Source organism: the organism of the source record quoted next, unplaced genomic scaffold (assembly GCF_019419815.1).
Source record: "Pyrus x bretschneideri cultivar Hongxiangsu unplaced genomic scaffold, Pyrus_bretschneideri_v1 Contig7, whole genome shotgun sequence".
In the NCBI taxonomy this organism is placed as follows: Eukaryota; Viridiplantae; Streptophyta; class Magnoliopsida; order Rosales; family Rosaceae; genus Pyrus; species Pyrus x bretschneideri.
Window position 1 is genome coordinate 5729332 of NW_025999809.1, and position 17732 is coordinate 5747063.

Genomic DNA, 17732 nt, shown 5'->3' on the forward strand with positions numbered 1-17732 from the left:
ATGAACGGACACAATTGATTGATCCTTCGGATCTCCACAAAAAGAATCCGAAGAGGATCCTCGTCCCAAGAAGAGGATTGAATTTTAGGAAAACTAATAAAAAAAGCTTAAAAACTTTAAGTTTTAATGATAAGGATAAAATAAAAGGTAAAGTGAATAGTACTAGGATTGACTTTTTAGTGTAAAAATATAATTTTTCGTTAAAATAAACAGTACCGAAAGTTTTTCGTTAAAATTCCTTGAATTTTCGGTAAGGGCATCACGTAGTCAGGCCTATAGAGCAGCTAGTAGCCTAGTAAGACGACGTTACATTGCTGTGGCCCTGTGGGTGTGGTCGAATTAACCAAAAAGCAAAGAGTTCGCTGGGGAAGAAAACTTCGGTAGGGCGCATGGCCCCAACTGTAATCTTTTTTCACAAAAAACACAAACTCTCCTTGTTTTCAGTTAATTCGAGCCCACTCATGACAATGTAACTTTCTTTTTATTGGAAGGCCTACAATGCCGACCACGTGGCGCTTCCATCGAAGATTTACTCTAGGTTTGTGTGCGTGTTTGTGAGAGAGGGCAAGACCAAAGAAAGGACCCATTGCCGCACTGAAGTTTTTTCCCAAGAGAAATATCAACGAACACTTTCAATTTCTCATTTTACTACGTTCAACTCTATATATTCCTCTATCCATACACTACATTAAATTTACAGAAATGACTATAACAGAGTTTCTACTAATCGTATTAATAGCTATGGACAAATATGGATACATTAGGGTTACAACTTACAACCGGTGATTCTTGACGCAATGCAAAACCCTAGCTTCTCTCATCTCCCACCCAATTGTTCTTCTCTTTTGGCCCAGTAGGACCTTCCTCCCCGTAAAGCTCAACCGGTAACTTACTAAAAATGTCCTCCAAATTATACTTAAACATCACAGGCAAAAGATTGATCACCTTATCAAGCTCAGTTCTTGAATTGTACACAATTGTTGGACCCCACTCTCTCATAAACTGCAGCCAATACGGCTCGGCCACAACCCCGTCTCCAAGATATTCGGCTGCAACAATCTCATACAGGACGCTTGAATCCACGGATAAGTTACTACGAGCAGCATCGTTCCTTATCCCAATGCCTAGCTTGTCTGACCCCTGAAGGTAAGTCCCGGGATGAGGGTAGCTCGCGTGTCCATTTTTGGATGAGTAGACAATGGCTTTGTTCCCATCTATGTACTCCAAATCATATGCATCCACCCATTTGCCACCGCTGTGCTGCGAGAAGTATATGCTCCAGAGCTCTCCCGAAAAGTTGCAGATGCGGAGTGTGAAGTGCTCCCAGTCACCGACATGCTGTCCAATCTTGCCAAGAGGGAAGTCCATAGGCCCAACTTTGAGAGTGGCTGGTCCATTGAAGGGACAAAACACCCACATTGCAATGTCAGTGAAAGTCCCACCAAGAGCCGGTTTCACATGAACATAAAGTTCTGCACTTCCAAGTTTCCACATTTTATAATCTCTCCTCGTTCATCACTTGGCAAGTCTATCCAAAACCCCCCATCATTTGACCCCCCGCCAGGCAAATTTGAGCCACTGCCATCAATATGCTCACCAACTGACATGCCAGTCTTGTACAGTAGCGCTCCACTTTTGAAGAACCATGAAACAGAAGACGGCAAGTAAATCTCATCTGGATGAAAGAATACGGCTAGGACCATAATGATGGATGAGTGAATGAATTTGATCAAGATTTGGCATTCCAGGTAGCTTCGAATTCAGATTCTTCAAGCATCCAATATGCTTCAGATCCTTTCTAATGCTCAAGTCGCTACTGCAGAAAAATGTACCTGCACAAACCCCTTTCCCCATCATTCCCCGATGATGTGGTCTCGTAGACCAAACTTGAAAAGGAAGATTTAGAGATTTTGTAATGGCATTAAGAACTGGGCGGTAAGTTTCACATCTGTCAGTCAAATCAACTCGAACACATCTCACTTCATCCAACCCAGGTTTATCAGGCCTGTTAGTCACTAAAAAGCCCATTGCTTTGTAACCTTCTGGTGGCTGAGGATGCCAAAAGTAACCATATGCACCATAATTGTCCTCATTCCCGTCATCAGGGCTCCATACTAACTTGTAATCAAGCGGCTCTCGAAGAGCTGGCAACTTGACACGCTCCCCAACATCAGCTGTTTCTGGCAACTCTGCCTCTCGAACCACAAGAACAAAACCGTGTAAAGGCTTCTCCTTGGATTGGCAATAGTGACCAATGCTATGGAATCCATCAGGTATTCCCACTGGCTTATAAAACGTAACAGTTTTTTGCTTGTCCTCTGATGGAGTGCAGGCCCAGATAAACTCAAATCTGGTTATCTTGAAAACCTCTATTTCTCCGAGATTGATTCTTCCAGAAGCAAAACCTTCACCTGAGAAGGAAAATACATCCGTAAATCATTTAGAAAAGTAGTCCAAAATTGTCATTCAAATAATTAACCGGAATCACAAGAGCTATGGACAATTTTTTCTCATTATTCTATACTACGAATTCTCAAGCAGCAAGTGTTTCTCATTGTCTTTATAATTTTTTCAATTTTTTGGCGTAAAGTTAATGCTTAGTCGTACTTGAAGAGATTCTTTCTGAATTTGCACAACCTCCAAAATTTTGCATGTTCATCAATACTCAGCTGCAACATAGGTGAATACGAAACTACAAAAAGAAACGAGCTAGCTATTATTAAGAAAACAAAGAAGAAATACACCATAATCCACTAAATTCACAATTAACACCAAGCATGCTAATGACCCAAAAGAATGAAAACCATCTTAAAGATAAGGTGAAGTTTGTAATCCGTTGCGGCACAAAAGAATTTAAATATTTAACCCCTATTTCATTTATTCAAGTAAAGGAAGAATTGATAGACCCTAATTTCTGGAGCTTTGCAGTCAGCAATCATGTAGTTAGAGAAAGAAAATATGTACCTAATACCAATATTGACTAGAAACTCATAACCAGAAACAGAACAAGCGAAAATAATATCTAATGGTTCCTAAAATGACAACCTTCTACAAGCCTTGACAGACTGAAGACGCCCGTTAAGGGCATTACCTATCAGAGATCATTATAAGGGGAGAGAAGCTTCAAGAAGGAAACGAAGGAGAAAAAGAGTGTTCAAGTAGAATCACTAAACAACACATATCGAGTTAAACCATGCCTACCAAAAGGTACATTCTTTTGTTACCATGCATCATATCTAATACCATACAACTTATCCCCAGTCTAAAGCATATGATCAATGAACAGGCCCTTTTCACACAACGTCCACACTTCCGCTAAAAAACCGAGTAATCAAAGCAACACAGTAGCATAGACCCATTTATGATTGGACCGTAAAACTGCGAATATCAGCATGTTTACAAACTTACCAGAGCATACAAAATAACATATACAGACAGAAAACAGGTCGATGATGAAGAACAATTTCCCCCGAAATCGCATAGATTGTAATTTGCATATTAGCAATCAAGGTCAAATTCAAACAACCAGTGGAGCTTCATCATGATACCCAAAATATGTTTAATTCAGATAAATTACTGACCATACAAATCACTAATTCCCAATTAAGCACTGATTAGTAGTTGCCAAAGCAAATAACTTCAACTAGAAACGAAACAAAAGGAGAGACTTTCTTTTTTTTTTTTTTTTTTAAACAGTTGCAGTTTCTGTCCAAAAAATGAGCGGCTATTATTCATGAATCATGATCCATTAACCAAAAAAAGCAAACTTTCGTAGCCACAACTGCTTGCATGCAGCACAATCCGCAAACCCATTAATCCAAACCAATAATCCAAATACTAATCAAATCAGCTAAAAATATAAAAACCCAGATCATAAATTTCAATACGCAAAAGAAAATCCAAAAAAATGAGAGCTTTTGCAGTAGAATTTTACATACCAGGAGGCCATTGAGGGATGGGATCAGGCAGAGAGAAGGGCTCTTCAGGCTCAGGTGGGAATAAATCGGTAAGTTGATTCCAATGGAAGCACTTGCACCCGAACATCACTAACCCGAAACCGAAACTTTCTGCTTCTGTCTCGGCCTCTGGTCTGAAACTCGGATTTCAGAATTATCGGAGATGTGATAGAACAGTTGTGAAAGTGACGAATAGAATGCTTAAATGTGTGGGATGCAACAGTTATGTTTGTGGGGCCGACTCCCACACTGCACACTCAACTTTTTACAAGGGATGTTGATGATGATGATGAAAGATGAAGATGATGAATGATGAAGATGATATGATTAATGAATTTGTGTTCATGGTGGAGTGGGTTTCCTACCGTACTTATGAGTATGGAAGATTTTTTTATTATCAAAATATTATTTATTGATAAATAATAAATATCTAATAGGTAATCCTCACGAGATGACTCCGTAGTTAGGGACGAATTTCATGTCCGTATTTCACACAACACGTCCTCGATACAATTCTTGCCGTTAGTGAATCGCATGATGATATTAAAAAAAAAAAAACTGAAATGCCTATGTGAGTCTTCTCAAGTTTGCATAACAACAAAATAGGAGCATCAATTGGATTCTCTGGAGCTTCGATTGTGTATGCCGTAGAAAGGAGGGTATCTTGGTTTGTAACATGAAAACCTCCATTCGTTAGTGTTTTTTACCAATGGTGCTTAAGCCGTCTTCAAGTTCTGTATTTCTAATTTTTTTAGAGTAAACTTGATATAAGTCTAATTTTATGAGTTTTAATCTACTTTGTTGGGTTAGGTCCATTCACTGATTATCTACAAACAGGAAAGCAGAGACTTTTCAAGGAAATAAGAATAAGAAAGAGGGCTTGCTCTAGAAGAACATCCATCCAATGAAAAATCTGTTGATAGAGATGGTCTTGATTGATGAGCCATTTCACCCAGATTCAGCTTTTTATAACTTGTTTGGAAGTGCTTAAAATGACTAAAATCACTTTTAATGAAAATACTTTTGGAACCAGTTCTTAGTACAAATACAAGTGAATCATGGAAAAACACTTAAAGTGCTTATTGGAAGCACCACATAGAAGTACTTCAAGTGTGTTTGGAACTCAAAAACATTTTCTCTAAAATCGCTTTTAAGTCATTTTAAAAACACTTCCAAATGAGCCCTTATAATCTTTTATTAAATTGTGATGAATGTCATCCTTATTTGAATTTGAGTTTATGAGTCTAATCATTTCAATGCACATAGCCAAATTGTTAAAGCTTAAATATGAGTTTTGAGTCCAATGCTTTCTCCTCTCCTCCAATGCAAAGCTTCAAATCTTAAGCTTAAATATGAGTTTTGAGTACGATGCTTTCTCCTCTCCTCAATGCAAAGCTTCAAAACTTAAGGCTCAAACGAAAATATATTAGGGTGTGCTATTAATATACTTCTTTTTACTTCTTTCATACCCCTTGTTAATTTCTGTCATTTAATTTTCTTTAATTCATTCGATTCAACTACCTAAAATTAGAAAGCTATGAAAAAAGTAAAAATAGGTATGTGAATACTCCACCCCAATATATTAACCCGCCGCCCTTTTGAGATCCAAAGAAATATAGACCTGAGTTGTTGCATTGAAGATGCTCAGAATGAACGAAACGGAATTAAATCGTGTTACTAGTAGGACATGATTTCTGACTTACAATTTTAAAAATAAAAACCTTCCGCTTACAAATCAGAAGAAACACAATTTCCAATTAAAAATGTTTAGAAAACAAATACTATAATGCCTCAAGGCGAGTGAAATATTCTTCAGAAGATTTTTGTCACTGTGAATGTACGTCGTGTCGGTCCAATCGTAATTTTCCAGTCTAAACAAACAGACAGGCAGCCACTGTGCTGCTGCTACGTGTACGGCTGTGAGCGACTTGGACAACAAGGACAAACCACAAGTGTTTTCAACTTCAACGACTCTTCGTTTGGTTGATATAGTCAACTAGGCTTTCCTGCAAGGCAGGCCGACTAATCTCAATAATTTTATTCGTCTACATACATCTATGTAATGTATAGTCAATTGTTCTAATAGTCCTGCCTAGGAAAAGCCTTTGCCATGATTAATTACAGTCGTTTAAAATTAAGATAAGAATATTTCGTTGAATGGCCTATAAGACTGATATTTGTCAGAAGGAGAAAAACATTATTTTATATACACCCATTAAACAGATATGATGCTTATGCTTAGAGATTGTCACTTGTTCAATTAACTTAAGTACTATACGATTTAGAACATGTCAATTTTAATTGTTTTTTAATGAATTGTCTTGAATTAACTAACAGATGCAAATACAGGGACCAGTTTGGTCAAATTGAAGACACAGGAACTAAATTGGCCGATAGAGTAAAACACAGGGACCATCTTAATAATTAAGCCCATAATCTATATATATATATATATATATATATATATATTATTTTATTTTTTTTTTTTTACAATTTATGTATCACAATACAATTATATATTTTTTAAAGTATAAGTAGACATTTATTTTTATGTATATAATAAATAAATAAAAGTGACCCCAAGCTAATAAGGTTCCCCACTTTACGAGGATCTAGCGGGAGAACGTCTATCATACGCAGCCTTATCATTGTTTAGCAAAGAGGTTGTTTCCATGGCTGAACTCATGACTTTTAGGTCAAAAAGTAGACATTTATTATATGTTATAATATATTTAATTAAAATAAAAAAGAACAATACTTGACTACTTAAAGATGAGTAGGAACTTCTACTAAAAAAATTTCAAAATTGTTCGTTGTCAATTTATATAGCTTTGTATTTATAATCAGAACCATTCATATTATAAATCATCCTATAAAGATCGCCTCTAGAAAAAATCAATTAAAACTAAGGTTGTTTAGTTATCAAACTGTTTAAAAACAAATGAATGGTATTGGTAAAAGCATTACAAACCGTCTGTGTATTTGCTACAATAGATTGACTAAACGACCTTAGTTTTAATTTATTTTTTGCAGAGATGATCTTTACAGTGTGATTCATAGTATGGACGGTTTTGATCATATGCACAAAGCTCTGTGATTAAAACACTAAGAGTTTTGAGTAGGAGTTCCTACTCATCTTTGAGTAGTCAAGTATTGTTTACCTAACGACTTTTAGAATCTTGTGTATGATTAACAAAATTAAAAATATAGAAAAAAGCTGTTTTTTTTTCTTATTTTTCTTTTATTTTAACGGAATCGTTATTAACCCTCTAAAAATTAATCGTGCACTAAAATATTTATATATTTACAAAGAAAAATACTGTGCAAAATTTCCCAAATTTAATGACATGCAAAATATTGGGACGGATAATAGCCAAGCCACAAGAATTTATGATCTTGTTGTATCAATGTGCACGATAAAGTTTTATTGTATGAATGTGCCACCTCTAATATATATATATATATATATATATATATATTATAATTATGTTTAGTTTTCGTCTGGAAAGTTGAATCTGATTTGCATCTCATTCTTTTGAAGAGTGTGTTCATGTTAAAATTTCTATTTCATTAAGAATAGTAAACTATGACACATTCCGATAAAAGCACATTTAAATAAACTACTCTCCTGTGTGTCACACCCTAATACGTGTGATAATTGACTTTTTTTTTTTTTTTTTTACTTTTTTTATATTTTACTTACTTTAGATATTATTGTTTTTTAGTAAAATATATTTTAAAAATAATGAACATAATCACCCACACTCTCACTATAAGAGTTTATATTTTGTGAATTTTGTTTTTTATTTTTTGAAATCCTAATGGGAGAAAGATAATTTAAGTATTATGAAAGCTTTACTATTTTTTGCATTCTCCCTTTGTATAGTTTACAACAAAAAACTGAAGTTCATGTGAATTTGTCTACCTTTTCTACTATGTACTTGAAAGAATGTGTACAAAATAACGGGAAACTCGAGTATGCTATGGTACATCTTATAAGATCAGAATTTATAGTTGTTAAATCTTGGTTGTTGGATCCTTAATTAAGGATCGAACGATGAAAAATTTCTTTGTATCATATATACTAGAGCATATTATAAAATTAGTTAAACCAAACTCATAGTGTATGTAATTACAAATGCACGCTCTAAGGTTAAAATTTGAGAAGAACAAAAAGCCTACTAGAATTATATAATGTTTGTTTGTCACCTAAATTAGTTTTTGCGTTTTAAAAAGTTAAAATGGGCTTTTTTAACATAAAAGGTTTATAAAGTGTTTTAATATAAATTGTGTAGCTATGAAGGGCCTTAATATGAATAACTCTTAGAAAATTTTTAAATAACTATCATATCATAAATCGTAAAAAATTCTTGTACATCTAAATACTTTGAATAGCAGAGTATTCAATACTCCGATACACTTAGCCTCACTGCGCTCACCTCGTAACTCGATCATGTGGTGGGTAACAAACAAGCCACATACATTTATCATTTGAGACTTAAAACTCATATTTTCTTATGGTATAGAATCAAAGTGCAGAAAAATCTTGAATTATGGTACCAAAACGTCACAAATGTGTTAACTCAATGAGGATGATTGGTTGTTGGAGTCTTGTGACACATTTAGTTGCCACTTGCTTAGGTCAAGTGTCATGTGATTTTTCTGATAAAGGTGGGTGAGAAAGAGAGACAGAGACAGAGAGACAGAGGTGTATTCATTTCTCAGCACCTTCCACATTTTCCAGCCTGCCAAATACCAAGCAAAACTTAATAACCTGGACCGAGTAAAGTCCAACGCTTTTTTCTCCACCATGCAAGTATTATCATAAATTTTTATTCTCCAAGTGAAAAGGCATATCAAATTCATCAAGAACACACGTTTCCAGCCGCCCCTTTATATATCAGAAGAGAGGGTGTCCAAATAAGGCTCAAAGATAATTAAAATAATTGTTTGTCCTTAAGCCACTGGAGGTGTTTGGAACTGGAATATCCCAAAAAGTGGTAATGCAGCTTCTTCCCTCTCTCTCCTTCCTCATTGCAATTTCACTTTTTTGAAAAGAGCTGATTGAATCAAAGATTTTCTTCATGGGAGTCTTATTCTTTAGTTTCCCAATTTTTCTTTTTCTCTTTGTTCAAGATTCATTGTTTTTGAATGAAAATTTATATATATTCTGGGATTATGATAGCTTCAGCTTCTATTTCTTTAAATGTGTAAGAATGCTAGTAAGTGCTTCCACTAGAAACACTTTTGTTACGAGCATTTTTATTAAGATATTGTCGAAATCATACTAAAAAATCAAGTGTTTTTAACTCAAGAAGAGCTTTTCAACCCAAAAACACTTTTGATTCACATAAAAGCTTTTAGCTCTTTCATAGGCACTTCCGAACATGCCCTCCATTAGCTGTGAAAATTAAATATATTAAAATTTTGGCTGAATATTGTAATAATTGAGCTTCATAATACAAGTGCTCTATGTGTGTGTGTATATATTATATTGTTGCTGACTTTTACAGAATTTCATCATCAGAATCAGAACAGAAGGCAAAGAATCATCAGCAAAAACTTTCAATCATGTTGCTAAGGAGCTCATCAACGCCAGTAATTGGATCTCTCCTTACATCCTACGTCTCAGAAAGTCCTAACATCATCAGCAATCATCACTCTGATCCCAAACCAAGCACCTTCCACCAACACACTCCCACCAAGTTTTCATTCCACCAACCTGGATCTCTCAACATCTCACACAAGTCCTCACCAATCTCTCATTCCTCCCTCGATTTGGACCGGCATTCGCTAACCGGGTTCCGAAGGGCTCAGTCTGATGGGAACTTGGAAGGACTGGCCTATGCTTCTTGTGACACTGAAGATCAGTTCTTGGATTCAAAACTACCCAACATGTTCTCTGCAAGATCCAAGTGCATGATGCTGGAAACTATACCGTCTGTTTCGTTGCATAAGTCGGGAGGCTATGAAGATGATGAGGACGATAGTGACGTGGAATATGAGGAATATGAGGAAGAGGAAGAAGAGGAGTTCGGTGAGGAGAATCTGGAGAGAGTTGTGGCAACGGAAGGCAAAAATGTTGGTTTAGAGGAGAAGGTGAAGAACGTGAGCTTAACTCAGGATTTGAAATTTTTGGACAAAATATGGAGGGCAGGGTTTGAAGAAAAAAGAGAGCTTGCGAGTCAAGAAATGTATCTTGGAAAGGGGCTTGGGGTTGGTGGTGGTGGCAGTGGTAGGCGCGGTGGCGGAGAGGTTAAGTGGGATGGCTATGGTAGTGATGGAGGAGATGACAACCGTGGGGCTGAGGGGCATTACAAGAAGCTGGTTGAGGAAAATCCAGGAAGCCCTTTGTTCCTTGGAAATTACGCTCAATTTTTGTATCAGGTGAACTTTCTGTTCTTCTGTACTTTGTGTTTTCGACTTTCTAATATATGGGATAAGAATTGAATTCGGGTGTAAGAGGATGGACACTGCTATCCTGGCCAACTAACCTAACTCACGTCTAATGTGTTTTCGGCTTTTTATTTTTGGTCTTTGCGTGTATACTAACATCAAATGTCTGTTTTCAGACCAAGAGAGATCTTCAGGGAGCAGAGGAGTACTACTCTAGAGCCATCCTAGCAGATCCTAATGATGGTGAAGTTATGGCTCAATATGCTAAGCTAATTTGGGAGCTACACCATGACCAAGATAGAGCCTTGAGCTACTATGAACGAGCAGTCCAAGCTGCACCTCAAGACAGGTACTTTGAATTTTAGTTCTAAAAATTAACGGAAATGATTTATGTACATCCTCTTTCTCGTGCACGCCTTCCTCGTCTTCGGATTGAATAAACAAAAGAAGAATCACGGGACGAAAATAAGGAGAGGCGCGCAGGAAGAGAGAAAGTGCGTGCGGTCTTCAGATAAAGAGTTTAATCTGGAGTGAATTTTAAGGCACCAATCTTGACATAACTTGCCATTTTCCAATTTCAGCCATGTCCACGCAGCATATGCCAATTTTCTCTGGGAAGTAGAGGAAGACGAGGACGAAGCCGATGCAGAGTACATTCACCGCGCCGTGCCATTGTATCTTCACGAAGGAATCATGACATCTGCAAGTGCCTAAAATTGTTTGCTCGCGTTGTAACGGTGACTAGGTTGCCAACAAGAATGGTCACGACCTATGTATAAACATTTTTCTGAGATGAATGGTTGTCCTCTCAGTTTTTACCTCTTTCGTTGGCGACAATAGACTCGGAATGAGAACGGAAGCAAATCCGATCTCCCGAAAGCACAGAATAATTGCCCTAGAAACAAGGGACGAGAACACAGAAACACAAGAAATATATCAACGAAATCAGAAAAGCTTCATATGGGAAACTGGAAACAAACATCTTATCACATTCCCTCACAACTGGGGCTGAAAGGCCCAAAATTCCCCGCTTGAATCGCATGATAAAAACCATCCAAGGGGAACGAAAACCTGTTAACTGTAAACAGAGACGGAAGTTCAAATAAACTTTCATGTGACACTCAAAAAAGTACAAATACAATTTGACGAAACTATCTAGGAATCTTCTGCATTTGAAAAGCTTTCTACCGCCCCGGTAAATTTTGCTTCGATTTTCTGCCGTATGAACACAGAACTAAAGTCCTTGCTGGCTTATCGTGTGCCACGCTGATGGAAACCATTGCCTCTGGGTCTGCTGTAATCTCCATCCTGGTAACCACCCCTGCCTGAACTCCGGCCACCAAAACGCCCCCTTGTGGCGTCAGTTTGGTAACCTCCTCTGGCCCTGCCCCTTCCTCCTGGTTGAAAAATTCAAAATCCACGTAAGGAGACCAAAAGTTGAGCAAATTAAATGTTCTCTCTAATGAAAACAGATGCATAGATGCTTAATAGTTTGGTAGATCACATTCTAAATGCTGGCTATGCCAATAGACTCAGTAAGCTCATGAACAGACAAATGATTTGGTTCCACGAAAAACCTTGACACTAGTAATCACATTGTACTGACAGATAGAGTAATGCACATCTAAACGACATCTTAGAAGAAGGAAGATTGCAATGCAAATTTGATTCTGAGACTGATTGGGAAAAAGCATGTTCTCTATCTCTAACACAAAAAAATTCTAAGATTTATGAAGGCAACACCACTTCCTTGGAGCAGCTACCAACACAGCCGTAAGGGCCACTTGAGGACTCCACACAACATCCCTGATACATCCCCTTACACTCATGTTTTTCCAACAGATACAGTATTTAAGAATAACATCATGCAGGACTAAGTCTGACAATTTTGCCAATCAAAGATGTTAAGAAAAGAATAATGAAATTAAGCACATACTTCCTCGAGCTGCTGCTCCAGCACTGTTTGGTCTCCGCTCCTCAATGTATACTTGCCTTCCAGCTAAATGAATTGGAGACGCCTACAGGGAAAAACACACTTTAGGCCATGCACAATATATACAGATCACTTCACCAAAAAATAATGCTTTTTGTAGAAGATTGATAAATTTTACTAAAATGTGCTAAACAGCAAAATACAAGAAGCAATGGACCAGCAATACAAGAGATATACCCCAAAATAAAAACCCTACAATCAAAACTACATTGTAGAATGACACCAAGCCCCAAAGACATCATAACCTCCTGAAAAGGGAACTGACTGAAGATGCAACATCATATCAATCCACATTAACAGAAAAGAATGGAGTAATTTTAATTCTAGATACCGAATCCCATAGAGATTGCCCAATAATTGACCATATCCCACAAGAAATTCAGTTAACACTTTGCACTGAAAAATTCAACCATTTATCTGCAATAAAATGACCTTAAAACATCAAAACACCATACCCCACACATTTTAGTATAGAAGTACAAATTACAGACAAAACCCAAAACATATATAACAAAGCAAATACACAGGCAGATAGATCATCAATGGTGACAAGAGTGCAAGAGCAAGTACGGTAACTGTAAATAATTAAATGCCCAAAGACAAATGCAATATGCCCTAAGAATTCGCAATAGATGCATAACCACATACAAGAACTAAGAGGACTTAATCAAATAACAGGAAATCTTCCTTTATCCATGAGCATTTTGAAGCGAAAGCCAAAAACTCAACAACTTGAATCACAAAAAATAAATATATAAAATAAAATCAAACCTTAAGTGCATTGTGAACACTGGCAAAGTCTTCATATTCAACAAAAGCGTAGCAGACTCCAATTTCCTGCATGCACCAATTTCTACTTCAGCTCCAATCCAGTTCAAAGATACCGGCATAATTGTAGGAGAGAAAAAAAACTCACCTTGCGAGCTCTAACAAAGACTCCATCAGGTTTAATTTGACCAAAGTTTTTAAACTCCTCCTCGATCTCATCTTCAGTAACCGTAGGAGGCAAATTTCTTACATAGACAGATTTCAGAAGTTCACCTGTAACAATAATTTAACATAAGGTTCAACTTAGAAATGCTTAAAATGTACCTAATTAAATTTATAAAACTACAACATCTTGACATATCAAAGAACCTGAAATTTCAATCCGAAATTCCTCATACATGCTGGAGCTCACCAACCAACTTATCAATTCAAAACTCAAATTATGAATCTTTGTCATGCAATTTATAATACAAAAAATTAATAGCATGGTCATTGCATCATTTTCATTCTGACAAAACAAAATAATCTATTAAATTAATAATACGGTCCAATGCAACATATTCAGGTGTCGAGTAAAATATGGCTCAAAGGCTACCTTCTTCCTCCACTGCATAACCTTCCTCTGTTGCTTCTGCCCCAGACTCAGGCACAAATGACTGAGCAGAGTTGGATTGTTCAACAGCTGGCTGAGGTGTGTAATTCCACTCTGACGAAGTTTGAGCACTTCTATTATAAGGTTGTGGAGCTACTGCTGGTGCAGACGGTCCTTTAGCAACCCGCAACTATTTTTTTTGGTCATATACAACAAAAAATAAAACATGTGTTACTAAAGCATGTTCAACAAAATAGAGCTAACGGAATATCAGATTGTTGCGCAACTGCAGTATAGTTGAAGCAGTTTCCAGCTGATGCAAAAAAGAAAAATTCACACGCGCAAAGACGCAGACAAGGACATAAAGACATGCTCACACAAGAGTAGTAGGAATCAGTTTAGGCACATACTATAGAAGCATAAGTTTTCTTTTGAGGCTCTCCCACCGGTTCCTCGACAGCAGCAGCAGGTGCGTCTTGCACATTGTTTACCACACTTTGAAACGACGAATATGTCTCCTCCACAGGAGTTTCTTCCACCACCACTTCAGTCTCAAAATCGTGCTGCACCTGTTGCTCTGGGAGACTATACTTATCAATTGGATCATCTTCTACATCAACGGAGTTCACGTACTCCCTGGGTTCTTCCTCATAGACATAGTCAGAAACTGCAGAGAAAAAAATCTCGAGTTATAGCCAATACATACAGACCAACTTTCTCCAGCAAAGTAATCCTTAACATCTTTCCAATGATGCATATGGAGAACACTATAGCAATACATGCATGGATACCTCCCAAAATTAACAGCTAGAAAAAAGAAAGCAACCAAAAAAGCACAGTAATGTACATGAGCTTTTCCCACCTCTGATTGTAATATAATAATATTACCCTCGACCTGGATTCACCAAACATTTCTGCCAAACGCTAATTAAGGAAAGCAGAAACATAATGAAAATCCTAACATGCACAAAGGCATAGTACTCTGAAATTTATAATGACAATGTCTACAAATAAGAACCCCATTCCGAGAATAACTCAATAAATTAAATCCTAAATAACAATTAAAAGATGTTAGCACCTGGTGGTTCTGGAAGGGGGCTAGAAGAACTTGGTTGCATATCAAATCTGCCTTCTGACTGTATGGGTTCAGGATGTTGGAATACAACTTCATCCTCAATGAACTGAAGCATATCATTGAGAACAAAGTAACCTTTGTCCTGGGGAGCCAGAAAGAAAGTCTGGACAAATTTCCTCCTTCCACTTGATTCCCTTGTTTTAACAAACCCTTTAACCATCACAAGAATACCTCCATCCCAAGAATCGCTGGAATTGATTGTCTGGATCTCAATTGAGGTAATACCTAGTGACACTACAAGTGAATGAATTTGCTGCACAGATATAAAAAAAGGCATCAAATGAGCTAATTACATAACAAGGGAACAAAAAAAAAACACAAAGGTCTAAAACTATCCAACCTAGGAATGCAAATGAGTCATTTGAAATGGCAAACACATGTGTATGAAATTATGAATGTAGAAGGTTGTGCATAAACATTCAAACACAACTTGAGAGAGGATCTATATAATGAAACATACAAACCACGACACAAAGCAGGGGTTACATATAAATTTTCCCTCACAACTTAAAGCACTGCACGGTACCAATGACACTAATCTTAAGATGATAATCAATTCCAACAACTCAATACATCTAAAGTGACGTTTTTCTTTGTTCTTGGTTCGTAATTGGGATGAACCTCATCAACTACCACTTATCCAAGATTAAAGGAAAGCATCGGGGACATTAGAGGGAGCAAATGGTACATATGCAGAGAAAGTCAATAAACAACATTCCAATCCCTGATATTCAGACTTCAACAAACATTTAATTGTAGCTTAACATAATAATAGAGAGGTAAGTTTTAAAATCAAACTGGGGAGCACCTCTTGGTCCAAACAGTAAAAAATTAGGACCACGCCAATGCAAAGTGACTATCATTTCCTAGAAACACAGGATGATTTAACATTGACCAAAGAAAAATAAAAATAACTGAACCAAGAAACTCAATTCCGTGCCGCTAAGAGTAAGAAGGGTCCAATTACCAGTATACCGGCAGCAGATTCCGTGGAATCGCCATCGACACGAATCATGGAGCTTCCATCAGAGTAGAACTGATGAACAACATCAGGTTGCTTTTGAAGAATCTGATAGTACTGGGTCACAAAGTAAGAACCCACCTACAAAAACCCCCAAAGCACCCATTACACACAATACAAATCCACCTATACATACACACAACAAATAAGCACACACCGCAAATAGTATAAAGATTGAATCTTGACCTGAACAGCACGAACAGCTCCCGGATTAGAACTTGCCATTGCCTCCTCTCTCAGCAGAAAAGCATGCAGCGACGAAGAAAGACTTTTTCTTGTACTCTGCAAAACCCTAAATCGCAGTCGTCTCCGTCAACACTCTGATCGGACGCAGATCCACACACACAGAGAAGCAACTACAAATCCGAAACCCTAAACCCAAAGGTTTTACGGCACCTCGGGATTCGTCCCCGTCTTCGCTTGCCGAGGACCGGAAGTAAACGGAAGCTCAAAAATGGCTTTGTATCTCCCAAAGGGTTCTGCTTCTGCTGCTTGCTTCCGGCTTTTGCCTTGTGAGCCTTCGATTCGATAGTTTTAAAGGGTTTTGCGGCAGGAAATCACGGCCGTTCGATTGCTTCGAATCTCGGCCGTTCAACGCAACCCGTGCAAAGCTTTGCGTAGAGATACAAAATGGGGAAATATCAAATATTTATGTAGGCGCCCACAAGTTCATGAACTTCTTTCGATTTAGCCTATGGACTTTCGATTTTGTTTTAAATTGCTAGTATTTGTTACTTGTATCACATTTTCTTAGTTTCCCCACTAAATTATTCAAAGACGGGAAAATCCGATTCAGCAAGGTTTTACGCAAATTGAGTATTTGGGTCTACTTTTATTAGAAGCGGATCGATTGTTTGGTTTAATATATGAATTTTATGCGTTTAATTATTATAAAATATGACTTTCACAACTATTAATTTTTAAAATGTATCAAACTCACATATTAAATATTAAATGTGACTCTCAGAGCTATTAGAAGATAACTTAAACCATACATGTCTTGGTAGGATCTCAACCGTCGAAAATCAGAATCACATCCATCGATTTGATAGGGTAAGATCAAATCGACGGCTGAGATCCTAGCAAGGGGTGTATTGGGAAAGTAGTGGTGGATGAGAGCGTGATCAAATGCGCTCCACTTGATCTTTTGGTCGGGGTTTGCTAAATTTCCTGGTTTTGTGAGGCCGAGTGGAAAAGCCAATAGAGGAAAGATGGAGTGGTTTTGCCAATTAGGGTTAAGTCATGTGTTTGGAATGGTTTTTGCCAAACACAGCGACATGGGGTTTGGGCAACCGAATTTGTACCTTCTAAATAAGGTAAGTAAAATTACCCAATTAGGTTAAAAAGAACTATTTCCTTTCAGGATTTTACAACGACGAGTAGCGTGCTAAGTGAAGAAGCCGCGCTCAAACGCATGCAGATCCCACAATAACTACAAGACTCAAGTGGATCAACAGTGAAGTTTTTTGTTTGTTTCGATTTTGCCAAGGTGAGTTGTGCGCTGTATCAAAAAGTCGCGACAGATGCATGTAAGTTCAGCTATAACTTTAAGATTCATGTGGATTGACAATCTAATTCATGTTTGTCTAAAATTTTGATGAGATGAGCCATGTGTTGCATCAAAAATTGTGTAGATGCAATGTAAACCACAATACAAGACTCACATGCATTGACAATCTTGTTCTTATTTGTCTAGTTTTTCATTGTAACTTGCATCAATGATCAATATTATTGTTTGTCCGATTCATATAGATAAATCTCCATGGTGAGTAATTTATCCTCGAACCTTCCAGCATAAGGCTTATTTGAAACTATTTCAAAAGCGTGTTCGGATCACTAAAACGTTTTTCATCATGATTGACAAAAAAATT

The 17732-nt window shown here is 37.2% G+C and overlaps 2 protein-coding genes and 1 pseudogene across 3 annotated transcripts; 1 reads left to right on the forward strand and 2 right to left on the reverse strand.

Moving 5' to 3' along the window:
• Nucleotides 1–617: 617 nt before the first annotated feature.
• Nucleotides 618–4282, reverse strand: LOC103927961 (annotated as a pseudogene).
• Nucleotides 4283–8674: 4392 nt separating this feature from the next.
• LOC103927960 lies at nt 8675–11170 on the forward strand. Of its 2 annotated transcripts, none has more exons than XM_009336947.3 (4): nt 8675–8956; nt 9470–10343; nt 10529–10701; nt 10934–11170. In XM_009336947.3, the coding sequence occupies exons 2-4, from the start codon at nt 9528–9530 to the stop codon at nt 11064–11066; spliced, it is 1122 nt and encodes a 373-aa protein (XP_009335222.2). In that variant the 5' UTR covers nt 8675–8956; nt 9470–9527; the 3' UTR covers nt 11067–11170. The 2 variants fall into 2 exon arrangements, with proteins under 2 accessions (XP_009335222.2, XP_009335220.2); XM_009336945.3 differs by having other exon boundaries at nt 8676–8956; nt 9484–10343.
• Nucleotides 11171–11286: 116 nt separating this feature from the next.
• On the reverse strand, nt 11287–16385 carry LOC103927959 (nuclear transport factor 2). Its single transcript, XM_009336944.3, has 9 exons — nt 16048–16385; nt 15808–15942; nt 14784–15093; nt 14116–14372; nt 13709–13895; nt 13262–13386; nt 13117–13182; nt 12289–12370; nt 11287–11749 (listed from the first exon to the last, which is right to left on the reverse strand). Exons 1-9 carry the CDS (start codon nt 16084–16086, stop codon nt 11604–11606), a joined length of 1347 nt encoding a protein of 448 aa, XP_009335219.2. The 5' UTR covers nt 16087–16385; the 3' UTR covers nt 11287–11603.
• Nucleotides 16386–17732: the final 1347 nt, after the last annotated feature.